Raw genomic sequence first — 21,067 nt, 5'->3', positions numbered from 1 at the left:
ATGCTTTATGTTATCATCAGTCATAAAACATTGGTTTTACTTCTAGGGTCAGAGAGGACCTCAAGGATTTCCAGGTTTGAATGGAGATGCTGGAGTCAAAGGAGATAAGGTATAGCTAATTGACGGTCAGTCATATCCTGTGCACTTTTGTTTATTCAACTCAACTCAACTTTATTTATAAAGAGCTTTAAGAATAGGCATTGTTGTATACAAAGTGCTGTACATAAACAAATATCAGTTTGCAGTAAACAAGAACAAAGCAAATATTTTGAAGTGCGAATACAGGTTTGTTTTGTTTTGTTTTTTACAAGTAAATACATTTTACATCAGTAAATAAATAAGAAGTAGTGAATAAAGAGATAAATAAATACATAAATAAGTAGACTAAACATCAAACTCATACACACCAGAAAACACCAAGAGCAAGTCTCATGGTGCGCCAAAAGCCAAAGAATACAGATGTGTTTTAAGACGTGTTTTAAAAGAGGATTTACTCCCAACAGCACCCAGCCTGTTCTGAAAGTTTTCTTCAAGGTGTAAATCACCTCCCTTTAACGGCAAACAATTCTTGATTCCATAGCACTTTTCACAGATAAAGGAGGTCGGAATCTGTCTACCTGAGCAAATTCACCAAAATCGCACCGACCTGCACCGACAAATTTTTGCGACCGAATTATCAAACCCACCATCAGTGCGCCACAACTTCTGGCATGGTGCAGAGCGATGAACCAAATTCCAAAACAGGCATATCAAGGCTTGAGTCTGCATGAAAGTCGGGATACGCTCGCATTTACGCATGCACCGTCTACGAAAATAGAGTCCATAGTTTTCGTCAAGCCAACTCAAGTCGTCGAGTTCTGAAGGGACACTCACTGCCACACATTGAAAGCCCCTTTCCTAAAAGATTGCTCACTTTTTTGATGTTCTTATCTTGACATCCCTACCTCCAGGGGGATCCTGGAGTTGGTTTACCAGGCCCAACAGGATTACCTGGGCCTCCTGGACCCCCAAGATCACGCAGTGTATCTGTAAGTATTGTTATATATATGTAATCAAATCCAGTTTTGTTATGTGTTATGGCAAGACTGTGCGATACTTGATAAATTTGAGCTATGATCAAATGACTAACATCTGTTGATCTATGCGTTCCTGCATGTGTGGTTTGTGTTGTTGTGCATCGTTCTGTAGTACGGAGAAGACGCGCTGGGTTCTGGGTTTGAGGACCTGGACAGTGATACTGAGCTGATTAGGGTAACGGTAGATCTGAAGTGTACAGACAACAGTTGAGCGCCGACGTAATTGAGTAAATGTAACTGTGTTCCCCAGGGTCCTCCTGGACCACCTGGGCCTCCAGGACCACCTGGTCCCCCTGGGACCAACCCTTCATCAGCTGCCATTGCTGAAGGCTTCTCTCACGCATATGCTGGGCCACTTGGTGCGCCAGGTAAAGATGGACTCAAAGGCCAGCCAGGAATGCCAGTAAGTCACGTAAAAAAATGTAATGTATATGCCTTTTTTTTTTCTTTTTCTTTTTTTAACTAACAATACTTTTTCAAAGAGTGAAATTGAAGAGCTACACATATAAGATGATAACAGATCATGTTTCGTACAAGAATAGAAGTCTTCAATTTGCCTTTTAGGCCTATGGCTTTGTGTTGAAAGCAGAACAAAATCCAAGAATATATATAACTTATGTACCGGTATCTATATTTTTTTTATTTTTCAGCTGCTGTTTCATCTTTATTTACTGTGAATATCACACCACTTTAGTCAATGTTTAGCAAAGGCAAGCTTCACATCGTCACTGTCAGACCGAAGCAGATGGCCCAAAATGTCTACATATCAAGAATTTTTTTTTTTAAAGTTGGTTTTATGTCATTCTGCGCTTGGATGGATCTACAGAATTAAATCTGTACATTTTTACTGTTGTTAAAAGTGTTGTTCTAACTAAGTGGTGGGCAAACCCGGTCCTCGAGGGCCGTAGTCCTGCAGGTTTTGGAGGTTTCCCCTTCCAACACAAGCTGATTACAATCAACAGAATCTTTATCAGGCTTATTGCAGAGCTTGCTGATAAGCTGATCATTTATCAGCTGTGTTGGAGAAGGGAAACGTGCAAAACCAGCAGGACTCCAGCCCTCGATGACCGAGTGTGCCACTCCTGTAATCTAACTCTTCCTTTACTTAAAAGTGTTTGTTATGTACAATCAAATTGCTACTCTTTTCTTTCTTCATCTCCCGTCACCAACATGCCCCCTCCTGAATCTTGTTGTCCACGTTCTGCATCGAACATTTGCTCCTCCTCTCTACTCTGTTTCAGATGTTTAAGGATTGGTTTAGTGGTTCTGGGTCTGGTGGTTCAGGTTTGAGCACAGAGTTGTACTCTGACCTTGGCTCTGGTTTCAGAGTCTCTGAGTCCAGTTTTACTTCGGGGTCTGGGCTTGACTTCAGCTCTGCTTGGGTATCGGGCGAGGTATATATATCTTGGTTTGCTTGCTAAACCAGCAAACCATAATGCAGTGTTACAGTCAAAAGCCACTGTACGGAGTCAGCATCATTTATTTTTTTAGATACTAGTTTGAGGCAATAAAAGTGACAATTATTTTGTGGATAGATCTTGTCATGAGTAATAAAGAGGTCATTGACTTAGTCCTCTGGCTACTGACTGTACACTCTGACAATGGTCTATTAACTTCTGGCTGACAGCTGGGTCTTTTATGCCTGAAGTGGTCTGCATCCATGCAGATGTGTGTAAACCAACATCACGTCTCTACCCTGTGATGATCCAATTGGTTTGACATTATCTGCTAATTGATTTCACTTGAATGGAGCTTTACACAAACATGCATGCGATCACAATTATGTGAATCACTTTTGCTTCTCTTATTCAACATTTGCACTTTTTTTTTTTTTATAACTTATGTTCTCAGTGAACACATTGTTCTAGGCGTACTGAAAAGAAAACACAATTACAATTAAATATTCTGCCTTGCAATTAAGTGTTTCTGAGAACATCACAGGAATACAAGGAATCTTGAAAGATGACCTGTCAGCTTTCCATGAAGGATGAGAGTAAAAAATTATGCACTACTTCATGCTACATTCCAACTCATGAGTAATCAGAGTTGTAGTCTGCATTTTACTTTGTCAATGCTTCGTTGCAGCAGAGAGAGAGTTTACAATACACTTCTCGTCAAACTTTTTGACAGGTGTGACATCACTTCGTGTCCCACCCCCTAACTTCCCGTCTAAGTTCCGCCCCTTCACTTTCGGTCTAAGTTCCACCACCTTTACCCAAATATTGACTTCCTATGACATACTTCTGGTGGCTGAGGATATGTCCCGACATGTCTTGTTTTGACCCCAAGTCCATATTTGGGCATAGGGGCATGTTGGGACATGCTGGCCAGACACGTCTGAACATGTCCTCAGCCAACGGAAGTATGATGTCATAGGAAGTCCATATTTGGGCACAAGGGTGGGTGGGGTCAAAATGACATCATCAGTCTATTGCTAGGACATGTCGGGACATGTTCAGACATGTCTGGACATGTTCTCAACCACCGGAAGTATGACGTCATAGGATGCTCATATTTGGGCATAGGGGGCGGGGTCAAAACTGGACATGTCTGGACATGTTCTCAGCCACTGAAAGTATGATGTCATAAGTCTATGTTTGGGTAAAGGTGGCGGGACTTAGACCGGAAGTAAAGGGGCAGGACTTAGACCGGAAATTAGGGGACGGGACAGGGAGTGATGTCAAACACGTCAAAATATTGATGAGAAGTGCATTGTAAACTTACAGCGATTAAGCTCAGCATAAAATGTATGCTGAGCAAAAAATATAAACGCAACGCTTTTGATTTTGCTCCCATTTTTCATGAGCGGATTTCAAAAGATGGAAGACTTTCTAAATCTGTGTTAGTGAGCACTTCATCTAAATTCCTCGAAGCTGAAAAAGTCCCAGTGTTTGCATGGTGAGCAGCAACATGTCACTCACTATTCAAGAAGCTTTGGATCAGCGTGTTCCAGTTCCAGATCCAGATCTGTTTTACACGGGATACTGACTGAATGGGAAAATTCTCACTCATCTCGGTCATTGTATTTTTAAGGCATTGAATCGATAGCAACTGGACTGTTGAGATTATCTTGGCTATTGACTGGTTTTCTGAACCCACCTGTGCCCCCTCAAAATATATGATATATGATATGGCGTGGATGGAATATCTCAACATAATTGTTTTTGTGTACAGAGTTCATAGGCTACAATGGAAAATGGGAGCAAAAAAAAGCAAATACGTTTTGCATATATTTATTTATTCAGTGTAATAACTAAATGTGTCTATTATTTAATGCTGTGAAGTGTTTCATCAAACACTAGATTTTTGGTGGGCAATTTTGGCAAGCATCATCTCATCACTGGGAAGTTGAGTATTCCTTTAAACAAACTGTCACATTTGGATTTGGCCCTGATTGGCAATGACTGAGGGGTCAACAAGCTGCTTAACATCATCATATCACTCTATTTCATCATTTCATTTGATCACAGTATTGTCCATAACAGCGTATTTGTTTTAGGGTCCAGTAGGAAAAGATGGGGCTCCAGGCCTCCGTGGTGCTGTGGGAGAGAAGGTATGCTAATCATCAATGATGATGGTGCTTGCCTGCTCTGATAAACCCCCTGCTACCCAGCATGCATTTCTGCCATATTTTGGATTCTTTCGTAAATACTCTTTTGGCAAACCTCTTTTTTTGTCCTTTGACATTAAATCTTTAGGGTGACAGAGGTTTACCCGGATCACCTGGACCAAAGGTAGTTATGCTGATTGTTGGACATGTCAGAATGTAAACTGCACTTCACTTCAAAAAGGGTCAGACCGAGTAATGAATGCCTCTGCATGTCCCCAGGGTGAATGTGGATCTTCAGGCAATGCAGGGTCAGTGGGACCTCAAGGGCCCAGCGGTCCACCAGGAAGAAGAGGCCCACCGGGTCCACCAGGGCCCCCTGGCCCACCCAGTCCTGCAGGAAGCAAATTATTTGTTGAGGTGGTGACCTTGTTTCTTTTCTGTTGTATCCTATCCGCCCCATGCACAACATCCGACCTTGCTTTTAGGATATGGAGGGATCTGGCAAGAGCGACATGCTCCTTGGAACAAGTGTCCCAGGCCCACAGGTCAGTGTGATTTCAAAGGTGAATTAAAGGTTTCGCTGTTTTTTATTGTATATGTCCATTCCTTTGTTTAGGGTGCACCTGGTCTTCCTGGTTCGCAAGGTCCCAAGGTTGTACTACATATTTGCAGTACAAATGCAGATGATAGCTAGTGTTGTGGCATCAAATTTTTGCTCTCTGTAATATCTTTTATAGGGTGAGGACGGAGCCCCAGGTCCACCAGGGCCCTCCATCAAGGTACAACTCCCACATGTCACTAACACACCTGTCTGTCCTTTATTGCTGCTTTTCCTGTTAAGCTAAATGTATTTACTGTATTAGACATTCGTTTATTAGACATTCACATTGGTATATTAAACACAATAGTGCATAAAGTAGTGATAGACTTTCAAAGTTTACAGTTATTAATTCAGTTTCTTCCATTGGTTTATTGTAGGGTGAAAGAGGGGCCCATGGAAGAGAGGGTTTGCAGGGTCCTGCTGGACTGCCAGGTCCGAGGGTATGTATATCAGTCTACAGCATAAATCTGCATAATCCAAACTATTGTTACAACATCTTTGGCTTCTACAACATAGTATTTTGGGGTAATAATCTATCAGTGCGGCACATCTTGATGAAGCAATATTTTGCCGCTCTTATTTGTGAATTAAAAACTCCAAATGTCTCAGTTTGTGAGGAACTGTTCATAATTCTTCCTTCCTTGAAAAAGCTCCACTTCTAGCTAAAGAAAAACAGCCGCAAGCATGATGCTACCACCACCAAGAGTTGCTGTAGGTATGGTGGTGTTTTGCATGATGAGCAGTTCTGAATTTGCACCAAACTTTGGCCAGTGATTCAATCTTGATTTCCTTGAACCATATCTTCTTATTTCCAAATGTGTTTGGGAGATTTCAAGCGTGTTTTTATTTGTTTGTAAAATGAAATGTCCGTGCGTCAATCTCCTGTGTGGACTCCAGCAAGTACTTCTGCCATATACACCTTGCAACGCCTCCATTTTAGATGGTTTAATGAGAGCCCTTTTGATTGGCCCAGAGTCGGCTACATTTCCTCCCACAACAGCGCAATTACATTCTTCTAGCAGCACTAGTCTAGCAAAATACCAAAATAAAGGAAACGCCATCCGTGCGCACAGTTAGTTGTGCTAGCTTTGTGTGACTATTTTCAGAGTAGTTTACTTGAGAGCTTCTACTATATTGTGATTGTGCACATAAGGTTCGGCTCACTAACCTTATTTTCTTTATGAAACAGGGTGTTAAAGGTGAAAAGGGTAGGCCAGGGCAAAAGGTAGGTTCAGTCACTTGTTTTCCAGCTACAGTATTGTCTTTGTTTTTTGTTTTTTTGTTTTTTGTTTTTTTGTGAGCATAAATAAAAAATACGCTTTGCTTCCTGCAAGGGTGATTCCGGTGCGGATGGGCTCAACATCATAGGACCACCTGGGCCTCCTGGACCTCCCGGACCTGTCATCAATCTGACGGATGTATGCACATCATTTTGCCATCCATTTTATTTATTTATTTATTTATTAGTCTTAGGGACATTGGAGCAAGACACATCATTGATCCATCCATCAACAGGGATGACGCATTAAGAAAGAGATCCATGCTTAGGCAATTTCAAATCTTCTATTAAACATACATACACATTTTTGGACGTACTATGAGGCAGTTGTGCCAACCCCCCTCATGCTACTATAATTCATTGAAAAAAAAAACAAAAAAAAAAAAAACGTACATTGACAATTTCCACCCCAAAAATACATACCTGTCAACTTAAATATGAATATCTGTATGTGGGAATCTCAGTGCTTATCTATATATATATATATATATATATATATATATATATATATATATATATACATATTGTCCCGATGTGGGGGTGTTGGAGGGAGGACCCAAATGCAGGGGGCAACAAAAACAGGGCAAGGGATGCAAGTAAAAAAAAGGGGATTTAATTAACAAAAAATGTAAACAAGGGACTATGGAAAAAATTAACAAGATCAAAAACAAACACAAGGCATGGCATGGCATGGAAAACAGGGACATGAACATGAACAGGCACAATGACTCCACAAGAACCGAACGGAAAACAGGTGACTAAATACACACAGGCTAATTGACAATGACTAGACACAGCTGGGCAAGACACAAGTGGCAAGGGAAGCTGATTGGTGGATACACTGGGAAGGGAAGAAACACTCAGGTGGACGTGGTTTGACATAACGGGACAAGGGAAGAGACCAGGAACACATGACAAACAACCAAAAACACCAAAAGAAAACAAAATCCCACCCCCCACAAAACCAAAACATGACATATATATATATATATATATATATATATATATATATATATATATATATACATGACATTTTTTTTACGAAGAAGAAACTATTTTACGCCCACAACTCTAACTCTCTCAACTAGCATAATTTGTCTACAAAATTGTTCTAAGTACACATCTACAGCAGTCCTAATTTTGACAAGAAATATTTATTTAGTTTTAGTAATAGTCTTTTCACTAAAATTAATTTGTTTTAGTCATAATATAGTAATTGTGCAAAAAACAACCCCTTTTTGAGTTGTAACTGCATGTCTGAATAGGCTTCACATAAAAGAAAAAATGATCCATGTTTTGTTACAACTGTGTGAAATGGTTTTTACAAATTCTCTGTGTAAGGGACAAGGCAAATTTGATTTGTTTTTATATATCCTAACCATGACTTTGCCAATTAACACACGCACATATGGTTTGTGTATTTGTTAGCTTCTAAATCCAGTCAAGCAAAATTCAATTCAAACCAATTCCTGTGCGTCTGCAGTTACTTCTCAATGCCACAGAGAGTATCTTCAACTTCACAGAAATCAGAGGACCACCAGGGCCAAAGGTACGTAGAAAATAAAATACATATAATATATAAACATAAAGTGAATATATGTCTGAGGTTTCATGGTCACTTCTCCGAACAAGGCTGGAAATATTCACCTTTATGTTCAATGTGTATGTTTATGTGGTTGAAGCCTCTCCATATGCATTACATCAGCTACAGTAAAGTATATGATGCATGTTTGAAATGTTTTGCCTTTAGCTAACTATGACAGCTATGAGTATGTATGAGCCTGCATATGTATTAAGAAAACAAATACAAATACAATTCTCCTACTTTTGTTCGTATGTGCGTGCATAGTGATGTATACATTTGCGCTTTGTTATATTGCATGTTGCAGGGACCTGAGGGCTTGCCTGGCAAAGCTGGATTCCCTGTAAGAGCATTTTCGCAAACATATCCACTTTATTCTAAGAAGAAATATGTCCTACTGACCATTTGCAAATATCTATAGTCGTTAAAAAACAAATCATTTTCGTTTTTGATGTCATTAAACTTCCAGGGCAGGTAAAATTAAGGAATAGCTGTACTGTGACCTGGGATTCTGCTCCCTTTGTATAGGACATAGGACCGTTCTGGGGTTAGATCCCTAAAACGCAGACACAAATAAGATTTTAAGTCTTTAGTCGCAAAACATCGAGAGGCGTGGAACTAACTTGACTAGACCAGAAACAACGAGAATGTATCAAGAATCAAAAGACGCTAAAGCGAACTTGGGCTGTGGAGGTGCACAGGCGAACAGAAGAATAATCCGACGAAAACACACACTTCAATGTCAGGCTTATCTAGACAGCGACTCAATCAGATTGGCTGTGGCTAGACATGTGGGTAATAGGACTGACATGGATTTCTCCGATTGGCTTTTCTGACCAGATAAAGAGATTAAAGATTCCTGACATCACATAGCTTCTGACTTCACATATATTCTTACCAGTTGAATATAGATGCGGTTACATCCTGTTTACATCAGTTCAAAACTGACACTTGACCACACAGTCATGACCTGAACATAATCCTTGCCCCAAACAAAACACAGACAAAATACAGTCGTGACAAAAACTGTTAATTTCATTTGTCTTTTTTTTTTTTTTTTTTTTTTTAACCTTCAAGGGCCCCAGAGGACCAAATGGAAACATGGGCCCTCCAGGTATCCAAGGTCCAGCAGGGCTCAAGGTAAGAGAGTAGTCAAGTCATCATTTTTATTTCTATAGTCCTTTATGAGTATTGTAATGGCGAAAACTTGCATGCAAAACAAAAACGAAAAAAAACTCAAGTCATTTCAGTTCAAATTTTCATAATCTTATTTGCCACATGAATATACAAATGTGACAAATATTGTGTGTATTTCTCCGGTGTTAACAGGGAGCAAAGGGAGAGCCAGGTGTGACCATTGCTGCAGATGGATCACTTTTATCTGCACCAAGCGGCCCCCATGGGCCCAAAGGCATCAAGGTTGTCCTTTATACCTAGAACTATCCAATGCAGAGGATCTGCAAACTTTAAATTGCCATTTTATTTAGTCAGTATGCTAAAAAAAAATAGGGGGGAAAAAATGTATCAGAGGTGGGCATTCCTTTAGTACTGACGGAAGGTCACTGACGTACGCCCCATTTGCTCTGGGGGGATTTTTTTTTGTCTTTATTTGGCTGTGACTTGTGCTTCAAATGTGTGTGACATAGTAAGTAGTACGTTCTCAACGCCGATTGACTGTCACCGACGCGGCAAGAAGATCTGACGGACGGCCATAGAAAAAAGTGGTGACGAACTGTAATTAGCAATGACGGGAGAATGGTTAAATCTCACAGAATATTAATAATATAATATGGTAGTAGAATATTACAGCCAAATCAATCAAATAGTTCCGCAATTTGTTCTTTTTTTATAGGGTGCCCGTGGATTTCCTGGACCTGCGGGACCCATTGTAAGTTCATCCAAACTGACACAACTATATTATTAACTAATATTGTCAGGGAAAGCTGCACACCTATTTATTTTGGTTTTAGGCACCAGAACCAGTTCTTTGATATTGCTCGATTTCTCATGACGAAGATACAGAAATGTCTGTTGTATAATGTGTGTTGCTTTAAAAAAAAATAAAAAATAAAAATAAAAATAGGGCCCACATGGACCTCCTGGACAAAAGGGAGAATATGGCTTCCCTGGACGCTCTGTAAGTAATTTGTGCCTCATGTATGTTATATTTTAAAATATAGCTTTGCACTTGTACAAAAAATAAATAAAAATAAATGTCTTTCGCCAGGGGCGACATGGTATGCCTGGTAGAAAAGGGGAAAAAGGAGATTCTGTTGGCCTGCCAGTAAGAGATGACAGACTAGTTTTCATACAGCACACCATCACATCATAATGAAATCTTAATTTGAAAGCATTTCAACCCATCAATTCAAATCAATTTATGAGGTTGTCTTTACCAATTGCATTTACAAAACAAAACGGATTGGATTGGCATCCCTTTTACACGATGTCAATCTCCTATTTTCAGGGACCCCCTGGTCCACCTGGAGCGCCTGGACTTCCAGGAAGAATTCTTGGAATGAATGGAGTAAGTCTTCAACTTTGAGCTGTTGTTTTTTTTTAATGTATTTATATTTTTGATGGGCTGGGAAGATTTAAAAAATACTAAAAAACAAACAAACAAACAAAAAAAACGGTGTTGTCGTGATCATCCACTGGTAATTCATGACAAGTTTGAGAGGCATCAGGGCCTGGTCATAAGACTTGTCTTTGTCATTTTGAATGACTACCAGGAGTTAAGTGTTCTTGGGTCCCTTGAAAGTTGTTGTTATTATTAATATTACTTAATTTCTGAACATTGCAGATCCTCTCCTTTTAAAGTTCCTATATTGACAGATATTTCCTTTGAGCTCGAACACAATCTTTTCTGCGATGCTGGTTGAGTAATGATTTGTTGATTGTTTCTTATTTCAAAGCCAGTTTTACCCAAAATCCAACAACAAGCTATAAATAATCAGTTCCAGCGTACTGTTGCTATGGATGGATGGATGGATGGATGGATGGATGGATGGATGGATGGATGGATGGATGGATGGATGGACGGACGGACGGATGGTCGGTCTGAACAAATTCAGTAGATGAGTCAGCACATTTTTATGACCAAATTTCAGACTTTAACTCTAACCGAACCTTCCATATTTTGCGATAATACTTGATCCTTTTCACTTCATTTTTTTCTCCATTTGTGGAGCCATGCCAAGTGATGATTATTCAAAGCTGATAACATGCTCTTCTTTTAAAGACAGTGTTCCCAGTGCGCCCCAGACCACATTGCAAAAAGGGACTAGTAAGTCTGAGTCAGACCATCTGATAAGTCTGTTTCATTTTGAAACGGGTTACCATCTGATGGTTCTTTTGAGAAGTGGATCGAGCAGCATGGCAGCTCTCTGGCCACCTCTTGTCCCTCCCCCCTTACTTTCCTGACCTCATCTTCCTTATTGCATTTATGGGAATCAGTTTTTGTGGTATTGGGTGTGTGGGTAAACATTCTGCTTCTTTGCTGAATTCCAATCATTAAATTGCTTTCATTATCAGGAGTTTGCTTAAACAATGTGGAACATTTCTGATTGGAATTCAACCATATTATCTAACCAATATTATTCATCTACTGTCTTGGGTGTGGTGGAAGGTGTCTTCTTCAAATGTGTCTAACCTTATGGGAGCCATGTGCATTTTTTTTTTCTTTTCTTCACAATTTGAGGAGCGGTGGCAGAGCTCGGGCATGTAACCTAGACTGCTCATTGTTGCCAATTGCGCAAATTTGTCAGCAATATTCAGGGACTATTTTGAGCCCTATAGAGACTGCCTATGTTTTGAATTACAATAACATCCCTCCAAGTGGATGTCCGCCACTCCCTGTCCAGGCTGCACAAATGAATGGTGCATACAGGAATCCAGTACAGTATTAGTGAAATTAACGTTATACCGGGCTTATCTTATATGTGCTAGTTCTTAGATGCTAATGCTAATCTATGTAAACACCAATACCCATACCAGCTCACTCACAGACACATTTTAAGAAATGGGCATACATAATACAAATAATCATTCAGGTCAATAATATGTCAGTAGCACAGATCAATAATAGCATCTCCTCAACTAGGTCAAATATATTAGGGATCTTACTCATACAATAATCACAAAATAAAGCAAAATGTACTTTGTGAAACTTCTATTGATTCTGGTGGGACAGATACTGCAGATACAATTTGAAAGAGATACTGTACATGAACATATTTACACCACCTGTCCTACAGCCTTTATCCATTGTTGTATACAATAGATAACTTCTAAACAAAAACCAATGTTTTAATATAATATTTACACTGAATTCTCACAAAATTGCCATGTCAGAGCCATAACCGAAAAACATGCTTATGACTTGACAGAATCTACTGTTAACAAAGCTGTGTTTTGAATGTCCTAACATTTTGTATGCATATGATGTGTTATTAATAAATAACCATGTTCATCTTCATATACCGTATTTAACAATTGAGGGTATTGCAATTGTGTTCGTGTGTGGATAATATAAACATGATCACAACTACATATTGTGATGCTGACAAGTGTGTTTATTTCTCTGTGTAGGATTCAAATAACAGGGTCAATATTGTTAAAGCTAAAGGAGAAAAAGGAGAAGTTGGAATACCTGGAGAGCCAGGGACACCTGGTAAGACATAGTGATGGAAAAATGAAGCTTCATGAAACACTTGTAATATCTGTCCATCCATCCATCCATCCATCCATCCATCCATCCATCCATCCATCCATCCATCCATCCATCCATCCATCCATCCATCCATCTTCTACCGCTTATCCGAGGTTGGGTCGCAGGGGCAGCAGCTTTAGGAGGGAAACCCAGAGTTCCCTCTCCCCAGCCACTGCAAGTCGCTCCTCTGGCGGGATCCCAAAGTGTGCCCAGGCCAGCCGAGAGACATAGTCTCTCCAGCGTGTCCTGGGTCGTCCCCGGGGCCTCCCGCCGGTGGGACATGCCCGGAACACCTCTCCAGGGAGGCGTCCAGGAGACATCCGAACCAGATGCCTGAGCCACCTCAACCGGCTTCTCTCAACGCGGAGAAGCAGCGGCTCGACTCTGAGTCCCTCCCGAATGACCGAGCTTCTCACCCTATCTCTAAGGGGAAGACCGGACACCCTGCGGAGGAAACTCATTTCGGCCGCTTGTATCCGGGATCTCGTTCTTTCCGTCACGACCCACAGCTCGTGACCATAGGTGAGGGTTGGAACGTAGATCGACCGGTAAATCGAGAGCTTCGTCTTTTGGCTCAGCTCTTTCTTCACGACAACGGACCGATACAGAGTCCTCATCACTTTAGACGCTGCACTGATCCACCTGTTGATCTCTGCTCCATCCTGCCCTCACTCGTGAAACAAGACCCCAAAATACTTGAACTCCTCCACTTGGGGCAGGATCTCATCCCCGACCCGGAAAGGACACGGCATCCATTTCCAACTAAGGACCATGGTCTCGGATTTGGAGGTGCTGATCTTCATCCCAACTGCTTCACACTCAGCTGCGAACTGTTCCAGTGAGAGTTGGAGATCCCAGCTTGATGAAGCCAACAGCACCACATCATCTGCAAAAAGCAGCAATGCAATGCTGGGGCCACCAAACCGGACCCCCTCAACGCCTCAGCTGCGCTTAGAAATTCTTTCCATAAAAGTTATGAACAGAATCGGTGACAAAGGGCAACCTTGGCAGAGTCCAACCCTCACTGGAAATGAATCTGACTTACTGCCGGAAATGCGGACCAAACTCTGACACCGGTTGTAAGGGACCGAACAGCCCGTATCAGGGGGCTCGGTACCCCTTACTCCCGAAGCAGCCCCCACAGGGTGGACTCCGAGGGACACGGTCGAACGCCAGGACGAAAACCACACTGCTCCTTCTGAATCCTAGATTCGACTTCCCGACTGACCCTCCTCTCCAGCACCCCTGAATAGACCTTACCACGCAGGCTCAGGAGTGTGCTCCCTCTGTAGTTGGAACACACCCTCCAGTCCCACTTCTTGCACTGTCCCCGATGTCCATGCGATGTAGAGGCGTGTCAACCATGACAACCCCACAACATCCAGAGTCTTTAGGAACTCCAGTTGGATTTCATCCTCCCCCGGGGCCCTGCCACCGAGGAGCTTTCCAACAACCTAAGTGACTTCGACCCCAGAGATAGGAGAGCCCACCTTAGAGTCCCCAGACGTGGCGTTCCTCCCAATCATGGCCCTCAAGGTCTCACTGTCGTTGCCCATGTGAGCGTTGAAGTCCCCCAGCAGGACGAGGGAGTCCCCAGGGGGAGCGCTCTCCAGTACACCCTCCAAGTACTCCAAACAGTTACCCACCCTTTTTGAACTGAACTGTTTGGTGCATATGCACAAGCAACAGTCAGGACCCGTTCCCCCACCCGAAGGCGGAGGGAGGATTACCCCCTCGTCTACCAGGGAGAACCCCAACGTAACTGGCGCCGAGCCAGGGGAATTAAGTATGCCCACACCTGCTCTGCGCCTCTCACCGTGGGCAACTCCAGAGTGGAAGAGAGTCCAACCCCCTCCCCTAGGACCTGTCTACCATGGGTGACCCTGCCAGGGGCATAAAGCCCCAGACAACGTAGCTCCTAGGATCAATGGGACACACAAACCCCTCCACCACGATAAGGTGCCGGCTCACGGAGGGGGCACTTGTAATATATTTTTTTAATTCCTCTACATGGCACTCTTGATTTAAAGATACAGTTGAAATATAATCAATGTCCATTGTGCTAGTCTTTTACTTTGAACCAAGAGCACCATCTAGAGGAGTAAAAAAATATATACTGTATATTGCAAGTGCTTCATGAAGCTTCATTTTCCCATCATAAGATGTATATTAGTCAGCCGTTTTCTATTTGTTTTAAATTGTATTTTATTTTATCTGAGTAAATGGAAACGTTTCTCATGAATGTGTTGTGGTTTGTCAGCTCCTGCATTTCCTGACGATATTGTGGTGAGTACAGCTCTATGTGTGATTCTTAAGGGGCAATGGAATCAAGAACTTGACACACAGAAAGCTTCTGTTTCCTGGCTGATAGGCTGATGTCTTTACTGTTTGTACACACACATATATATATAAATATATAAATATATATATATATATAAATATATATATATATATATATATATATATATATGTGGGTTGCTCAGGGTGATAAAGGTGGCCAGGGATCCAAAGGTCAGAAGGGAGATAAGGGTGACTCGGGCCCTCCTGGTCCTCCAGGACTACCAGGGCGGTCAGGACTTGTGGTGAGTTCTGATGAGGAACCACAATACTACAGAATAACTATGAATTGCGAAATGTGAGTATTTTATGTTTGTTCAGGGTCCTAAAGGCGAGTCAGTCGTCGGCCCTCCAGGTTCTCCGGGTTCTCCAGGCCAACGTGGAATCCCTGGGTTTGGGCGCCCAGGTCCCAGAGGGCCACCTGGCCCTACCGGACCCCCAGGACTTCTACCTGCTTTTGGAGCAGGTGTGTAGAGGCACAATAAAATAAAATAAAATAAAATAAATAGATAAATAAAAAAATAAATAAATACTGCGATTGGTTGGCAACCAGTCCAGGGTGTCCCCTGCCTACTGCCCAGAGCCAGCTGAGATAGGCGCCAGCAGCCCCCCGCGACCCTTGTGAGGAATAAGCGGTCAAGAAAATGGATGGATGGATAAATAAATAAATACAAACTGAAGGGGGGGATAACATCTTCAAGGAAAGTTTTATTTCGTTATACTCTTTTATGAATGCATATATTGTCAACAGGTGTCAGTGTCCCAGGCCCTCCCGGTCCTCCTGGCCCCCTTGGAATTTCAAACCTGGTAAGAAACATAATCAGAATTATTCTGAATTAATATGTGCAAATCCTCTCACAATGATGCATTTGTTCAGGTAATCACCTACGAGACAATTTATGCTATGACCAGAGAGACCCATCACACTCCAGAGGGAACGTTAGCATATGTGCCTGAAAGCGGTGGAGAGCTTTACATCAGGTCACAGAGTGGATGGCGCAAAGTTCAGGTGTGTATTGTACCTGCGTGTGAATGGTATGATTTCCCTGACTGCCCAAGCGCCCAACAAACCCTACTTTCTCCCTTGGGGCTGTTTACTGCAGTAAGTATGTGCATGTCCTTTCAGCTTGGAGATTTGATCCAATCTGAAGCGTCATTCTCGTCAGCACCTCAAGGCCACAACAAACCTGGAGAATGGAGCCGACCACACAGGAGCCACAGCCAAGTACACGCACAAATATAATACACTAAAGAAAAATAGGGCTTTTAAATATATTTGAAAAATGACCCTATTGTGTATTTGTTGGGTAGGAGCTGCATGAGGGCAGTCGAGGATATCAGCCCAGTTTTAACATACTGCCACAGACCTTCAATGCTGTAGCTGGGGTGAGTGTAAATGTTTTGAACTTTTTACACTTCCATATGACTTTGTGCAGTTGGTTTTATTTGTTTGAATTACATTTTTTTTTTTGGGGGGGGGGGGCTATGTCATTAGTTATGGGAGGAATGAAGGTTTCATAGCCTAATAAATGAATTTGAATGTACTTTTGGCTGACCTTGTTTGTTTAAACATCACAGCAACAGCATTTATATTGCTGCATTGATACATCAATCTACCCTGAGGATGAGCATTTTTTTATATAACTTTTATATCAGATCTTCTTGGGCGCATCTTTATAGTGTTCTCCATTATTTCAAAAGCTAATTATATCAGAAACAGTGGAAGCCAAACCCTCCATTGAAACCTCACTTTGAAACCCTGACTCCTTTAAAACCCAGAGGCAACACATTCTAACAAATGAATTGTTCAATTCAATTATGTAACAATTGTTAAAAATTGTGACCTGTATGGAAGCCAAAACCTCCTTTGAACCCTTACTTTGAAATCCCGACTCCCATAAAACCCGAGGCCACACATTCTGACAGCTGAATTTTTCACCTCAATTTCTTAACTGTTAAAAATTGTGACCTTTCATGGAAGCCAAACCTTACTTTGAAACCCTGACTCCTGAGGTCACATAATCTGACAGATGAATTTTTCGACTCAATTTTGTAACAGCTGTTAAAAATTGTGATCTGCATGGAAGCCAAACCCTCCATTGGATCCTTACTTAGAAACTCTGATTCTTTTAAATCGTGAGGTCATACATTCTGATAGCTGAATTTTTTCAACTCAATTTTGTAATAACTGTTAACATTCACGATCCTACATGGAAGCCAAAACCTCCATTGAAACCTTACTTAGAAACCTTGGGGTGACATGGATCAGTGTTTGAGTGGTTAGCTCCCAACCTAAAGGTTGTGGGTTAGATCCCTCACCATTGTGACCATGTTGAAATGACCTTGAGCAAGATACTTAACCCCCTTGTTGCTCCTATCATCAGTAGATGAATGCAATGTCAGTGTGAAGTGCTTTGTGTGCCTTAACAGATGAAAAAGCGCTATACAAGTGAAAGACCATTTACCAAACCTTGACTGCTTTAAAACTTGAGGCCACACATTCTGACAGCTGAATTTTCCAAATCAATTTTGTAACACATAAAAATAAAGTGACATGCATGGAAGCCGAACCCTCCTTTGAAACCTTACTTTAAAATCCTGCCTCCTTTAAAACTTGAGGCCACACATTCTGACAGCTGCATTTTTCAAATAAATTTTGTAACAACTGTTAAAAAAAGTGACATGCATGGAAGCCAAACCCTCCTTAGAAACCTGCTTTAAAATCCTCACTCCTTTAAAACCTGAGGTCAGACATTCTGCCAGCTGCATTTTTCAAATACATTTTGTAACATCTGTTTAAAAAAAAAAAAACGTGACCCTACATGAACGCAAAACCCTCTTTTGAAACCTTACTTTAAAATCCTGACTCCTTTCAAACTTGAGGCCACACATTCTGACAGCTGAAATTTTCAACTCAAATTAGTAACAGCTGTTAAAAATCGTGACCTGCGTGGTAGCCAAAGTTCTGTTCTCAGAATGAAGATACAAGACCACACAACAAAGTTGCTTCATGTGCTGAATGACAGACATTAGAAATAAGTTCTTGTGTTTTCTCTTACTGTATGTAGCTCCATCTAGTGGCACTAAACGCTCCATTGAAAGGGGACATGCGAGGCATCCGTGGGGCCGACTTCCAGTGCTACCAGCAGGCGCGGGCCATGGGGCTGACGAGCACATACAGGGCCTTCCTGTCCTCACACCTGCAAGACCTGGCCACCATTGTGAGGAAGGCAGACCGCGACAACATGCCTGTGGTTAATCTCAGGGTGAGCATGACGATGCATGTTAGACATGTTATTCATGAAGGCATCACTATAGTCACTTTTGTTTTTGTTTGTATTTACTGTCCTTGTCAATCAGGGTGAGATGCTGTTCAAAAGCTGGATGTCTATCTTCTCTGGAAATGGTGGCATATTTGACCCCTCCATCCCCATTTACTCCTTCGATGGACGCAATGTGCTGACTGACTCGGCTTGGTAATGTGCACTTCCAATCTCATGTATGTGACAAATAATGCGTTTTTCGGAACGTAGAGCAATTTTCAGTGTGCCCGTGATTGACTGTCAACCATGTCAAGGTGCACTCATCTTACTGCACACATGTCCCTCTCTCTCCTTTTCCAGGTCACAAAAGCTGCTCTGGCACGGTTCCAGCACGGCTGGAATCCGCGCGACCATAAACTACTGCGAGGCGTGGAGGACTGCCGATATGGCGGTGACGGGTCAGGCCGCTCTGCTTCAGCCCGGACGCCTGTTAGGACAACACACCCGCTCGTGCTCCAACCACTACATCGTACTGTGTATAGAGAACACATACGTCGGGAAGGTACATCAACGGAAGACCTGAAGACAACACACAAGCAGCTCTGCTGAAAGCGTGCTGAGTAGACCATTTGAGATACATGTAGTCTGTCTGTACAGGAATATCAGGCTGGTGCTCTTACACATTATGCTTCGGATAAGAATAATGTGCAGAAGCTGAATTGTTTTGAAATTTTAATTGGCTTCCAAACAGAACTTTGTTACAACATAAATTGAAGGATGCATCCAAGTGAAGGTCAAGTTATTTATTTTTAGGCCATTTAAATACATTTCACAGAGAAGGAACATATTGCATAGTAGGTAAAACAGACTTTTAGAATCCAGTATTGACAGAACAAAAATTTGTCAAGCCCATATAATTTCACTTTTAATTATTTTTGTCTTTTTAATTTGGGTTGGCGTCTGCACCCTTTAATAGAAAAATGTTCCTCTTCATTGTTCTTACATAGCAGTAGTGTGTATGACTATGTGACGATTAAAACAAATCTAGGTTTACACTACACTTTAGTGCCCTGGATTGGCTGGCAACCAGTTCAAGGTGTACCCCACCTACTGCCCGAAGCCTGCTGGGATCGACTCCCGCAACCCTTGTGAGGAATAAGCGGTTCAGAAAATGGGATGAGGCATGAGGACACTATTAGAAAATGTCTGTGCATGGACATAAAGGGGAAAATTGTGATGCCATTATAAATTCATATATTATAGAAAACAAGCAACGCTCAGTTGGTTAGTATAATCGCAGAGAATATTAACCAGGCATGCTGGTTTGCAAAATTGCAAACATTAAGGAAAACCTTAAAACAGTAAAAATGCACACAAAGTCCCCCCTGCTTATAACCTTTTCATGTATTACAAATTGTTCCTTTAAATCCATTTTATTTAAGGATATTCAGCGATGTCAACAGTTCAACCTCAACTTAAATTCTTTTGGTATTTCTATTAATTTATACTGTAGCAATATATACTTTGGAAGTCTAGTGAGGTCACTTAAATTTGAATGAAAACATTGTATATATGTATGTTTACGTTCATGTATAAATTGTATTTTTTACTCAATAGCCATTTTTGTTTAGGCACTACAGTAAATGATGAATTGTTTTCTCTCAGCAAGTATTGATGGTGGTGTTGTGTCTGGACCATGTGAACTCGTGCAAACAGGCAAAGAAAGTTTTCTACATTTGAAAATGTTATTTTCTGTCCTGTCTGGTTTTGCTGTTCAAAAATTGAGCTTCTGAGGGCAGGAGAACATTTGTACTTACTGTCACTGAATAAATACCGAATTATTGTTTTTAGAAGTGGTTGTGTGCATGCTTCAGTTTTATAGTATGCAACAAGTTACAAATTATAGGTTCATCGCATATATTCATATAAACTTGTTTGAGAAAGAGGTGAGACCGTGAGAGTAATTAGGTAATAAATAAGCATAGATACTTAGTTCAATTTAAAAACTCAGATCTATACTATATTATATAGATTCACACTATATACACAGTAAAATTTTTGCTTGATTTTATTTTTAAAATATTTAAGCCATAAACCCCAAATTCACAGTCTCAACAAATTTTATTATTAGAACATGATTTATACTGCAGCACAGAAGTCGAGTGGTTAGCACGTCCGCCTCCCAGTTCTGAGAACTCGGGTTCGAGTCCAGGCTCCGGCCTTCCTGGGTGGAGTTTGCATGTTCTCCCCGTGCCCGCGTGGGTCTTCTCCGGGTACTCCGGTCTCCTCCCACATTCCGAAGACATGCATGGCAGGTTAATTTGGCGCTCCGAATTGTCCCTAGGTGTGCTTGTGAGTGTGGATGGTTGTTCGTCTCTGTGTGCCCTGCGATTGGCTGGCAACCAGTCCAGGGTGTCCCCCGCCTACTGCCCAAAAGCCAGCTGGGATAGGCGCCAGCACCTTGTGCGCGACCCTTGTGAGGAATAAGCGGTCAAGAAAATGGATGGATGGAGATATATATATATATATATATATATATATATATATATATATATATATATATATATATATATATATATATATATATATATATATATATATATATATATAATAAGTATCTTTATTGACAGACTCAAGTCCATTAAGAACAAACAAATAATACAACAAC

The 21,067-nt window shown here is 41.3% G+C and overlaps 1 protein-coding gene across 4 annotated transcripts in view; it reads left to right on the top strand.

The window, feature by feature from the left end:
- The window catches only part of col15a1b (collagen, type XV, alpha 1b), a 44,070-nt gene extending 23,818 nt beyond the window's left edge, over positions 1-20,252 (top strand). For 2 of the 4 annotated variants that reach the window (XM_077537058.1, XM_077537035.1), the window contains 34 exons: positions 47-109; positions 951-1,028; positions 1,189-1,251; positions 1,327-1,479; positions 2,318-2,470; positions 4,576-4,629; positions 4,775-4,810; positions 4,906-5,043; positions 5,112-5,171; positions 5,243-5,278; positions 5,364-5,405; positions 5,605-5,667; positions 6,417-6,452; positions 6,562-6,645; positions 7,990-8,055; positions 8,396-8,431; positions 9,166-9,228; positions 9,418-9,507; positions 9,941-9,976; positions 10,172-10,225; positions 10,316-10,372; positions 10,556-10,615; positions 11,330-11,374; positions 12,679-12,760; positions 15,060-15,085; positions 15,283-15,381; positions 15,458-15,602; positions 15,888-15,943; positions 16,014-16,145; positions 16,263-16,361; positions 16,448-16,522; positions 18,205-18,402; positions 18,497-18,612; positions 18,760-20,252. In XM_077537058.1, the coding sequence (XP_077393184.1) occupies positions 47-109; positions 951-1,028; positions 1,189-1,251; positions 1,327-1,479; positions 2,318-2,470; positions 4,576-4,629; positions 4,775-4,810; positions 4,906-5,043; positions 5,112-5,171; positions 5,243-5,278; positions 5,364-5,405; positions 5,605-5,667; positions 6,417-6,452; positions 6,562-6,645; positions 7,990-8,055; positions 8,396-8,431; positions 9,166-9,228; positions 9,418-9,507; positions 9,941-9,976; positions 10,172-10,225; positions 10,316-10,372; positions 10,556-10,615; positions 11,330-11,374; positions 12,679-12,760; positions 15,060-15,085; positions 15,283-15,381; positions 15,458-15,602; positions 15,888-15,943; positions 16,014-16,145; positions 16,263-16,361; positions 16,448-16,522; positions 18,205-18,402; positions 18,497-18,612; positions 18,760-18,982 (2,817 nt within the window). In that variant the 3' untranslated portion in view covers positions 18,983-20,252. The remainder of the gene's footprint in view (positions 1-46; positions 110-950; positions 1,029-1,188; positions 1,252-1,326; positions 1,480-2,317; positions 2,471-4,575; positions 4,630-4,774; positions 4,811-4,905; positions 5,044-5,111; positions 5,172-5,242; positions 5,279-5,363; positions 5,406-5,604; positions 5,668-6,416; positions 6,453-6,561; positions 6,646-7,989; positions 8,056-8,395; positions 8,432-9,165; positions 9,229-9,417; positions 9,508-9,940; positions 9,977-10,171; positions 10,226-10,315; positions 10,373-10,555; positions 10,616-11,329; positions 11,375-12,678; positions 12,761-15,059; positions 15,086-15,282; positions 15,382-15,457; positions 15,603-15,887; positions 15,944-16,013; positions 16,146-16,262; positions 16,362-16,447; positions 16,523-18,204; positions 18,403-18,496; positions 18,613-18,759) is intronic. The other 2 variants (XM_077537052.1, XM_077537044.1) reach the window with 2 other exon arrangements.
- Positions 20,253-21,067: the final 815 nt, after the last annotated feature.

Source organism: Festucalex cinctus, chromosome 1 (assembly GCF_051991245.1).
Source record: "Festucalex cinctus isolate MCC-2025b chromosome 1, RoL_Fcin_1.0, whole genome shotgun sequence".
Classification (NCBI taxonomy): Eukaryota; Metazoa; Chordata; class Actinopteri; order Syngnathiformes; family Syngnathidae; genus Festucalex; species Festucalex cinctus.
This window is presented reverse-complemented; position numbering and strand designations above follow the sequence as displayed.